Below are 12,048 nucleotides of genomic sequence, written 5' to 3'. Positions count from 1 at the left end.
AACCACTAATCCTGAAATTACTATTACCGCCACTACTGCCGTGGCTGAAGCCGCTAATGGTGATTTTTCATCTTACTGGAATGCTTACCATGTGCTGGTCACCATGCGAAATCCAGCCCATGCTGTGCGGTCTCACTCAGTTCTTCCCCATCCCTTAATAGAAGCCATCATTATCCCCCCACTTTTCAGTAAGAAAACTGAGGCTCAGAGAGGCTAAGCCTTGTACTTAAAGTCACCGGTTGGTCTAGACGTGGCAAACCTGGGACACAAATTCAGGTTGGCCTGGCTACTTTACTTAATAGACATAAGGTGCACTGACTGATGACTCAGAGCTATGGATTCCTGGAGGTTCTCCAAGCTCGATCCTGGCACCATCAGCCCACCGCCCAGGAAACTGCCCCATCACGGAGCTCAGCTCACTGGGCAAAAGTCCCAGCTCACTTTATCCAGTCCCGACTGGGCGGAACGCACAACACCTTCACCTAAGAGCTATCCTGGTAGGTCCTGCTTCCAAATCTCTTGCAAACAGAGACTGTCTCCTCCATATCAAAGTTCTTTGGGGAAGAACTCATGTGACTAACCCATTCCTCCTGAGTTTTCGTTTAAGACAGAAATACATTTGCAGATACATTTGTATTTTTTCTGTTATCTAAAACTGCAATCCAACTCGATTTCTTCCTAGCCTTTTAGTTTGCCTGAAAACCGAGCATCACCTTCATTTTGCAACTAATAGTCTGAACAGGCCAGGTGCCTTGAAATCATCTGTCTTGGCTCCGGTTTTAGCTCTGTTGTGAGTGACGTCATGAGGCATGTAAACACCATCATATCCTGATGGAAATAGGAAGGAACCATCTCAAACGAATGCTACATTTCTCACCTAGAATACTTGCTACTCAACTGCTTTCCTACCCCAAATGGCTGCGGAACGAGGTCTTTAATTTAAAGGAATAGTCCATTTCTCAAGAGTCACCAAATATGCCATCCATGGATTACCAACATTCAAAGATGAAAAACAAACACCCACTCAACATTAAAATGGCAGGCATGCCCGATAAATACAGGTTGAGTGAGCAAACGCTTGCATGTAGGGGTTCTGACCATCCCGCCTGTCCCCATGGTTACTGCTCAGAACCACGATCAGAGTCTGGAAAACAGAGGTGGTTGAACATGTCTGGAGTTGCCTTTTCGTGCTCTCTCTTTCTCGTTCTTTTCTGTTTTTTAAAAATACAATTCTAATATTAAACTGTCTGGAGGCCACTTGTCCTTCTCATCCCAAGGGGAAATGGCAATGAGTGAAAATAATGATCTGGTAATGTGAGTTTTCTAGTTGCTTGCATTCTGGATAACCAGGAACAGACTGTGGGACAGGGCGCCCAGTGGAGGCCACGTTGTGATCAGACGTGAACCTCAGGGAAATTCATTTGACTACTAGAGGCATGTAATTCTCAGGGCAAAGGGAACCTTTGAGATCTTCTGGTTTAGTCCTGCAACATTGCAAACCTAGAAACCGAGGTGAAGTGTGAGGGCTGCCAAGGGCCAGGATGGATGGCAGGGAGGGGTGGGGACCTGAGTCTCCTGGGTCCTGGGCTCCTTCCCTGACACCATGTAGTGACATGAGAGGTGGCCCTACCCACTGCAGAGGTTAGTACTGCTTGGCCCTGACCACCCCTGGGAACCCCGTGCTGCAGGGTTGGGGGCTTCTAGAGGAGCAGAGGGCATTGAGGAGACACACTGGACTCCTGATGCCACCTGCATATAAAGTACCCCCCCAGTGCCTGCCCATCAGGACACCAATGCATGCCCTCGGTCACTGGGCTCTCTGATGACCACCTTGGGGAATCCTAACACTCAGTAAACCAAGCAGAGTGGGGCTGCATGTGTGGAAACACAGCCAGGGAGGAGGACTGCCTGGCGCACACTCACTCACTCAGCACGCCTGGGTGGAAGGGGCTTCTCTTCTGGACACACTGGGGGACAGTGCGTAAGGTGGTCCAAGCACTTGATTGGAAATCAGGAAACCTGGGGATAAGCTGAGGGGCCTCTGAAGGATCCCTGAGCCATGGACAAAAGAGGACATCTGGGGGCCCTTCTGACCCTGATGCTGCCCACATGCTGCACCAGCCACTTGCCTTTGCCTGGGGGGCGGTGGGGGAGAGAAGGGATCGCCTGGTGGGTACCATCCACTCACCAGTAAGCTTGCTGGAGGCAGGAGTTAAAAGTACTATGCTTGGCACACTGAGTAAATATTTGATGAATGAATGTTGAAAAGGAATGAAAAATGGCAATAAACACCCAAGCAGGCAGCAATTCCGGGGAAGGCAGAAAGGAGGCCAGACTCAGTGCTGGCATTAACCTGGATCTTTCAGAGGGAGAGCGAGGGAAGCATGAACTAGTCCGGGGTGTGCCCTGATGTGCGGGCTGCCCAGAGCTGCCGTCGGCGGGGGGAAGCCCAGCCTCTATGTGTCCGAGCACCTGGCCAGCACCACCCGCCTGGAGGCAGCCGCCTCGGCCTGTTACCTTCTGTTCCAGGGTCCTTTCCAGAGCATCCACGCGCAGCTGCTCCTTCCGCAGGCTGGCCTGGTAGGCAGCCTGCTCCTGCTGGGCCTTGCCCCGGACCTGGGCGATCTCGGCGTTGGCCCTGCAGGAACGGGTTGGGGGGAATGGGGTTCAGAAAGGATCACACTTCCCGTAGATGCCTCTCGTCTTCCTCCTCCCAGCTCTGGGCAAGGGCAACCAACTGTCTGGCTCCAGCTCCCTCCAATGGGAGCCTGAGCATAGGAGCCATGAGAACCCCTTCACCAACCCCCATCCTCCCCACCCCATGATGCTGAGATGCTCCAAGCGGGTACCTGGGAAATTACGACATGCATCCCTCACTTATCACAACGGATGCTCAGCCAAGAGTGAACACTTATATTGAAAAACGCACATGGATTACCCGCCCTGCCCAAGCCGATGCAGGGGTGCCAAGGAGCTCCCGGCCTGCCTCGGCCGGGGCTGCTGAGGGGCCCTTGGGAGCAGCCCCAGCCCCAGGTGGCATTACCTGTCCAGCTTCTCCTCCGCATGCACCTTCAGTGCCTGGTACCTCTGCTCCTCCTTCTTTACCCGGGACAGGTACTCCTGTGCACACTTCTTCAGCACCTCTTCATTCTGATATGACAGAGCACAGGGGTCGTGCCCACAGAAGAAATGCTGAGGCGTGTTGGGAACCCCAAGAACTCGCGGATGTGGGCATAACCCCGGATAGCCAAGTCCAACCCCCCAGCCTGCGAGGACGGCCTTCCAGAACGCGCCACGATCTCTCCCAAGCTGCTCCACCTCCCCCCACCACATGCATCCCTCCCGCTCTGCCCCCAAACACGAACACACCTTGCGGAAGCCCTCCAGGACCTCTTTCATCTTCTCGTATCTCCTGAAGAGATCAGCCAGAGATTTCTCCACTGAGTTCAGGTCGGCCAGGGCTTGTTCCTTCTCCAGGACCAGCTGCTGGACCGTTTGGTGGGAGACTGACTTCTCCCTCTGTTCGTCCTCTGGCAGGAGATACAAGGGACAAATAGATGGGGCCCATGGGATCTGGACCCGGTCTCAAGGGCCGGCCGAGGCCTCAGATGCAACCCAGCCTGACCAGTGGACCATCTCAGACCTTGGGTTCTTGATGGGACAGACCCACTCCCCCGAGCCCCGCCCTCCAAGTCTCTGCCTCTAAAGGAACAAAACCCACAGCCTTAACATCCCAGGCCTGGGCCTGTGCAGTACTAGATGGGATGGAAATTAGCCATTCTTCTTCAACTTGACCAGTGCAGCCCCTTAAACATCTACACTGGAGACACTGGTGGTTCTATATGGTTGTTGACAGCACACAGACCCATCCGTAAGGTAAGAAAGAAAACATCACTACTGAATTTTGTGTTGGGCAAGACTGAAGGGTGGTGTACATTGAGTTGTGAGGGACTGGCCTTCCTGAGTGCTATCAAGCTAAAGATATGGTCACTGAAAAGGAAAAAGGTTTCTTCATCCTTAAAACATCCCACGAGCCCAAAGTCCACAGAAGCGTCGCCCTGAAATTCTGCTCCACACAAAAAAAGGACATTTCCTTTGATACAGCAGATGTCTTAAGTCCCAGGAAAATGCAGCTATCTTGAGTGTCTCAGTTACGTACAAAAGAATTAAATTCTGGCCTAGTTCAGCATGGCTGACTCTGGTGAAAGGGACTGCTCTGTCCCTGACCCCCCTCTCCAGGCCACTGCAAGCTGATATGCCCTGGGTACCTTGAAAACCACCTCATTTTGATGGGAAAGGCTTCTGGGACCACTCCACAGAAAAGCCCCTCAGCAGCAGAGCGCTCCATACGCTCTGCACGCTAACCTATCATTGGTCTGGGTGGGCAAGGAACCACTTGTTCTGATCTGTCTGGAACTTTGCTGACAGCAGAGAGTGTGGAGAGAGAAACCCCAGCTTGGAGCTCCTGTCCTTCCTCAACCCCTTGGTCACCTGGGAGGGGCTGCGTGCACTGGAGGATGGAGGGCAGCTGTGAACGGCGGCAGAGCCGTTGGTGAGAGCAGCGGCCGCAGTGCACCCTGGGCTCCTCACTTGTCAGGAGCCGGGCTGACTCTCCTCTTCATTCGATGCTCCTAAGCCAGCACCCAGCAGCCAAGCTGAGCGTCCAGAAGTCCAAACCAGTCACCCATCCTGCTTGGAGCCAACCCCCTCCCACTGCCCCCACTGGGGCCTCCCTCTGCATTTGAATAAAATCCAAACTCCTGCCCTACATGCTCACTCCCTGCCCCCCTGCTTCGGCCACAGCGGCCCCCTCAGCCCTGGTGCCTCTGCGGGGGAATGCCCGCCCCAGAGCCTCCCCGGCTCCCCCCTCACTCAGGGGCGCCTTGTCTGAGCCCATGTGGGAAATGCCTCGTGTCCAGTCTCCAGTCCTTCATTTCCCTCCCCAGCAGTGGCCACTCCGTATCATTACATCAGACGTGTGTGTAGAGAACACACACTCCGTGAGGGCAGGGCCCTGAGTCTCTTTCTTGTCCCCTGCTCCATCCCAGGCCCAGGACCGTGCCTGACTCACAGGGCACCTCACATACCATGCAATGAATGAATTGGCAAAGCCCAGAGGCGGATTCCTAATCTCCCTTCCCAGGACAGGCCAAGTCCCTTTGTGCACTGAGGAAGCAGCAGAGCCAGGCCCACACTCAAGGCTGTGCTCATAACCGCATTTCCACGTGGGCCTCCTAAAAATGGACCTGGAAGGACGTAGCTCCCTTAAAAGTGGGGAAGATGTTGCTTTGGGCTCTTTTCCTCTAGATTCCTGATAGGCTGGCCTCCTCCTGTATCCCGATGTCAGGCACATTCTTGAATGGAGGGGAGAGCAGAGAACGGGGGCCACAGCCTGACATAGACATCTCCAGCCCGGACATGAACTGGCTTAAAAGTCCTCACTTGCGGTCCCAGGGCCTCCTTCCAAAATGAGGGGCTTCTCTCACATGAATGCAGATCCCGACTAGCGGGGGGCTTGTCCAAACACACAGATGGCTGTGCTCACCCCGTGAGGTCTGATTCAGTCTGTCTGGGGTCAGGGCTGAGGATCTGCATCTGTGACAAGCTCCCCAGTGATGCTGAGGCAGCTGGTCCAGGGACCACGTATGGAGGACCACAGGCCCAGAAGATGCTCGTCCTCCAAACCTGCCTCTCAGAGCTCCCGCGCCCAGAGCGGAGGTGAGGACCTGGGGGCCAGAGTCTGACAGCCCAGGTTCCAGTCCTGGGTCGGGTACTTCCCACCTGTGTGACCTTGGGCAGAGCTTTGAGGCTCTGTGAGTGTCAGCCTCCTCACCTGAAACAGGGCATCATGGCATTTTGGGGAAGATTAAATATAAAGCCCTTGACATAGAGTAAGAACCCAGTATCAGCAGCACCACTGCCTTCCCTGAACTGGTATGATGTCAAGTCACAGTACCCGCGAAGGGGGAGCTTTTTAACACATAGCAAGAACAGAACCGCCAGCAATCTGCTTCCTGCATCTAGACTCCTAAAAGAAAGGGCATTTCAAAGTTTCACTAGTAACCAAATGCTTGTTTTCACTCTTTGAATTTTAGCTGCTTCCTTAGTTCTCAGCAAGCTGTACAATGCGCGTTCTGGGCTGGTTTGGGGCCATGTATACATTTCACTTGGCTCGGGAAAGGGGCCATTTATCAAACGGAGTCCATCTGATTTCCTGGATCTGAGACTCAGGCTGCCTCAGGCTTCCTTTCCTCCCCCCCTAACCCTTGTAAAAACAGAATCTCCCAGACCCCGGGAGACTTAGGCGGTGAGAATGCTTCACACATGTTTTTGTAAATTACAAATGCTGGTAGGTTCTCCAAACCGAGGAAATCAGCCCCAAACCCAAGACACTCGAGATGCCAACAATAAAACAATGCCCCTGGAGATTTTCTGGCTTTTTCAGGCAAAACACTTATTGAATCATGTGGGGAACGCAGCCAATACACAAAAGCAAAAGTAACAGAAATAGAAGAACAAATAAACAAATAAGGGTTGCGATGGGCAGGTGTCAAATTAGGTGAAAAAAGCGTTTACTTACCAGGCTTGCCTGTTTGTTTTGCAAGCAAAGGGCAAGAAGCAACAGAAAATGGAAGCAGAACAGATAATCAGGGCAGTTGTTAGGAAAGCAGAAAAAAAAAAAAAAATCAATCGCAGCAACCTGGAATGCAGAAAGCACAGAAATCCCTTTTTGTTCTGAATTCTAAATAGCTGATATCTGAACTGAAGGAAACATTCTCTTCTGTAACATGCGACGGGAATGCACAAGGATGCAGGACAGATGTCGCAAGGGACACGGAGCATCTGTGAGGGTTACGCGGAAGTCAAGAGAGCCAGGTTGGAGCCAGGAGGGCTGGGGGAGGTGGGGTGGAAACTGGTTTTCACTTTAAAATGCGATTACAGTCACTCAGGACCCTGAACTGCCAAGCTCTCTGGGTCTGAGTTTCCCCTTCCATGAGGAATGCTGGGTAGGTGAGTGGAAATGAGAAGGAAAATGCGGAGTCCAGATGAGACACATGGGTGTGTTTCTTGTCCAGAAAGAAGGAAGGTCCCACCCACAGCTCCAGGGAGCCCCAGACACAAGGACCTTGAAATCGATGGTGGCCCTAACCGGTGACTTGCAATAGTGATTGATGGATGACACTCACAGACATGCCACCTCTTGAATGAGACAGCTCTGGCAAAGCGGGTGACGAAGAGGACAGTGAGTCATGGGGAGGGGGGCAAAGAACAGACACACAGTGGGGCACCACTTCGAGTGACAGTGCTGCTTCCTGCCAGAGATGCTGGGGTGTCTCAGAGCCACCCGGAGAGTGCCCAAACACACCCAAACAGGAAACTGCTCAAAGGGGGTGATTTCACAGTTCCTGAAAAGAGGGACCCTCAGGCCAAACGTGCCAGGTCTTTTAGTGGGGGAGGGGGGCAGGGAAAGGGGGGGGCATGTGGCCATAATCCCTGGGGTCAGGGTTCCACACACCCCTCAGATTGTCTAGAACTGAAAATATTATTCTAACTCCTGTCTCCTGCATTGGAGTCAAATGATCTTTCTGTCACCAGGAGGACAGGCCACTTAGGTCAGCTAGAGAGTCTGATTCTGTCTGTTTTCAAGAGGGAACGTCTGCTTCTGTCAAAACTGCCAGCTGAGCAATGAAATACGGTGGTTCTGGGCAGCCTTCTGTCGGGGGCAAAGGCGCACATCCTTTTCAACACTGGTCTAAACATCACCAGCAAGAGTAAAGATAAAAATGCATGACTCTGAGACACAGAAGGATGTTTCCAAACGAGCCACATGGGTCTGAGTGATGCTTTCACGTCCCAAGACTGCAGGAGGCTGAAAGGTTGCGCTCAGCCTGTCAAACTCTCTGTATTGGAGGATATAAATCCTTCATCCTGATGACTTTCACCAGCAGTTTCAGTTCCAAGAGTTTTGTTTTTCATCTCATCCATATGTACGCATAAACTCTTATACCAATTGAACAAAGAGGCTTCACTTGATAGAAAGAATACACCGTGAGGCTTTTCCTCAGAAACACCCGACCGGCTTCCCCCGAATCTGGGAGAAGCAGCCTTTATTATCATAAACCAAAATGAAAGCTTTTTTGAATGGAAAGCACTGAACTGTCAGCATCTCCACTGTCTCCAAGGATGTTGTCATATTTATCTTGGGACAAAAGCTAGAGATGTGGTGAGACTCATAGCCACACGCTTCCGAAGACGAGGGGTCAACTGCTAACACACCATCAGGCTTGGACATAGAAACTGTGGTCCGCAGTGAGCTGGGTTTTTACTCCACATGTCCTTAAGAATAAAAGATTTTTTTAAAAACCTGGTATCATGGGCCTAAGCAAATGCATGTATAGACAGATAAAAATTTCACCCACAGCCCCTGCCCAGAGTCGTAACGTTATTTTTGAAGAGTGATCATTAGTGAAAACACTTGCGCTTGGAACTTCCGTGAGGTCTTTTCTCATTATTTTTATTTTTTTTAAAGACCCAAGTGTGTATCACTTGTAACTTGAGGCCTTCTTTTATTGTAGGCCAGAGTAACCTGAAGTACTGGCTGCCGGGATGCTGTGTGAAGATGGGTTGTGAGGCAGTGTCCAACCTCAGCGAGAAAGAGTGTTGTGATCGGTTAACAGGGGGCGGGCAGCTGGACTGTCACATGTCCTACGATCCTTGTCCCTAGACCCTGCGTAAGGGCTGAAGGGGTATTTTTTCACTTGTGTCTAAACTAAACTAGGGTTTAGAGATTCGATCCTTAGTCTCTCCCATGAGCAAAAAAGCCCCCAGATATCCTACGAATCAACCCAAATCTCTTTCCCCTGGAGGTGGGCAATCCTGGCTGGGTCAAATGGTGGCCATCAAGATGACGGCCATGGCTTCCCATAGGCATGAATGATTCATGCTAACGGACCTCCTAGCAGGTGTTTCCAGGAGGTCCCCAGACCCATTGCCCTGAGCCAAAGTCACGTTCTAGGATGCTCTGGTCCCTCCCTGAAAGGCTTCATGATCCAAGAGGAGCTTGAGAGGAACATACTCTGAGCTGCTACCTTCAAAGCCCTCCCCGAGTCTGGAAACCTCAGCCCCGCCAGTGGGGCCACTCACCTATCATCTGAGCGATGGTCTTCTCATACTCGGCCACTATTTTCCTGCAAGAGAAGTGAAGACAGGTTGGAACTATGACAACAGAATGGTTTTTAATTTCATGCAGGGGCCCACGTGCTGGTCACCAGCCTGACCGTTGTCCAAGAGGACAAGTGGTACATGTCACAGGTGGCTCACACTTCTAGAGTCACCTCCAATCTCAGCCCCCTCCTTGCACACCCAAATAGGTTCATTTTCCTGCTGCAAGACTCTGAACACATCACTCCCTTGCACAAAACCTTCTACCTCTCCCCACTGCCCACTGAGAAAAAAAAAAAATAAGGCCAAACCCCCAGTGTGACGATCAAATGAAGCCTTCTGCTACCTGGGTCTGATTTTCCTCATTAACCTTACCTTCTTCCAGGCCATCTTGTGAACACACTGGTTCAATGAGAACAAATGATTTCTTGTCTGCTCTGAGCTTTCTCACCTCTATGGCCTTGCCCATGTTGTTCCATTCCCCTCTCTATTTCCACTTGTCACAGCCTATCTGTTTCTCAAGGTCCAATTCAAACGCTAGCTCCTCCAGGAAGCCTTCCCTGATTTATCCTTGGAGCTGCATAACACTTTGTCTAAATCTTATTCCAAAACATGTATCATAGTACTTGAGTGGAAGTTCCTCAAGGCCAAGGAGCCACTTCTCAGTCACTTGAATCTTTCCAGGATCCCAGGGCTACAAGGTGGCAGAGCTGGGATTCAAACCCAGGCATCGAACTCTGGAGACTGATGCTCCACGGCCTCGAGGAGCGGTGATGTACCTCCATTTTACAGATGAGAAAAGCTAGGCATAGCGTTATGTAACAGGCTCAGAAGCAGTGCCTGACTTGCACTTGGTCTGGCTCCAGAGACTGACAGGGCTGACATCTGGGCCACCAAAAACCAGTGCAGCTGTGCCAGGTGGTGACACCTGAAATCCCACGGTCCCAGTTAGCAACCCGCACTCCCTGGAGCCCCCAGTGGTACAAAAGAAGCCAGAGACAGAACTTCCAGACTCCCTGTATGTCCCGCCTTCAACTTCAGTGCTGGTAAAAAAAACTAAAGCCACCCAGTTCCCTCTCCCACTCCCCGATCAAACAAACAAAGATAAAAGAAAGAGATTTTAAAATAACACAATGACAGGGACTCAGTTTGAATGTGAAACAACATTAAGGTTAACCTCTGGAAGCGGTCACAAAAAGCATCAGCGGAAACAAGGAACTAGCTGGAGAATTTGGGGGAAGATATTATTTGACCTAGAAAACAGGGAATAGGATTATCTAAATGATTTGCTTGTTACTTAAAATGGTAGCCAGGACCACAATTTTGATAATTAACTAGCAACTGCTACTGCAGTGAAGTGCACTATAAATGCACTAATTCTTCGACCAGTTTTTTTAGAATGCATCCATCCTCTTACTCCCAAACCATGAGACTTAAAAAAATGAAGCCTACTGAGTATTTTTAGCACAGTGCCAGACTTTCTGTCTTGTTAAAATGATTGTACTCAAATCCACTTCTTTTCTTGTGTGAGCTGCAGAAAGACAGGTGTATGGAAATGAACTATGACCCCCACCCCATTCCCACCCGCCCTGCAGTTCTCAGACCTGGAAGCATCCAGAACCTGGACAGGACTAACCCAGGACAGTCAGAGCAGAGGTTTGAGCCAAAGCTGCTTTAAAAACGCCACTTGCAAGATAGCTTTTAAAGTCTCACTCCAGGGGTAAGTTCTAGTCTCAGAGATGGTTTCTTAGTTTCTAAGATGATGATAAATTGAGAGAAGAAATCAAGGGGAAAAGGCACATTAAAAGTGAGAGGGGGAGAAGCAGGCCGCTGAGTACGGTGGGAAGTTTGGGTTATGCAGTCAGAAAGGTGGAAGGATTCAAATTCCTGTTCTTGTAACTAGAAGTTCCAGGCCTCTGACAAGTCACCGAATCTCTCTGAGCCTTCCACGGTCAATCAGGGCTGACCATCCTCTCTTGAGGGCTATGGGGTGAAACAGGCCGTGTGTCTCTAGCCAAAAACACAGCACTTGGCACATGGCGGGCATGAACGTGTGGGAGCCGTTATGTTTCTATTACAATATGCAGCAAATGAAAATCCATCATTCATTTGTGAAATTTGGGAGACAACCTAAAAGTTTATCCATTGAGACTGGTGAAATTATTTCAGAACCTTACAAGGACCGGCAAGCACCTGTTGAAAATAAGGTCAAGATGGCTACCAGTCTGTCCAAATTATGCTCAGTTAAAAGAGAATGTAGGAGAACGTATGTTTCCAGGCTCTGCTTTTGCGATCAGAAATGGAAGATTCTTGGGAGGAGACAGAAACGGTGCAGAGCAGTTACCTGAGGGGTGTGGGAGCAGAGGCTGAGTGGGAAGGTTTGGGTTTCATTGTACATATGATGGCACTATTTACCCATGCACAGGATATTTTAATAACGGCAATACACAAAGAATACTTTTATGAACATATGACTTTTGTGGAATAAAGGATGACTTCTAGAGCGGACACTGTTCACGGGCCACCCCAGCTCCAGGTGTCATCGTGCCACAGGTAGGCATCTCCCAGGTACCAGGAAGCCCAAGCTCACAACTGACCTCATTTCCATCACTTCCCGCCTGCTTTCTTCATATTTCTCTTTCCACTCTGAGACCTCTCTCTCCTTCGTTAAGATCTAGTATCAGGGAGAAGAAGGAGTTAGCTCCAGTGAACTCAGACCTAAGCAATTCACAGACCAAGACAAGGAGACACTGAATAAATACAGAATTAAAACTTGCTACACCAAACAATAATTGTATTTAGAGAACTTCCCCGAGCCTGAGACAGAAATAAGTCAAACACCAGACTTCACAGTGCCCACAGACAGCGACTAAAAGAAGGGTGCTT

At 50.4% G+C, this 12,048-nt stretch overlaps 1 protein-coding gene across 14 annotated transcripts in view; it reads right to left on the bottom strand.

Annotated features, from left to right (window-relative positions):
• The window catches only part of TACC2 (transforming acidic coiled-coil containing protein 2), a 196,058-nt gene that overhangs the window by 1,746 nt on the left and 182,264 nt on the right, over positions 1-12,048 (bottom strand). For 13 of the 14 annotated variants that reach the window (XM_072972028.1, XM_072972029.1, XM_072972027.1 and 10 more), the window contains 5 exons: positions 11,760-11,836; positions 9,145-9,188; positions 3,370-3,530; positions 3,044-3,150; positions 2,518-2,638 (listed from right to left, as the gene is read on the bottom strand). In XM_072972028.1, coding sequence (XP_072828129.1) covers positions 2,518-2,638; positions 3,044-3,150; positions 3,370-3,530; positions 9,145-9,188; positions 11,760-11,836 — 510 coding nt within the window. The other variant, XM_072972039.1, reaches the window with a different exon arrangement.

Source organism: Vicugna pacos, chromosome 11 (assembly GCF_048564905.1).
Source record: "Vicugna pacos chromosome 11, VicPac4, whole genome shotgun sequence".
NCBI lineage: Eukaryota > Metazoa > Chordata > Mammalia > Artiodactyla > Camelidae > Vicugna > Vicugna pacos.
This window is presented reverse-complemented; position numbering and strand designations above follow the sequence as displayed.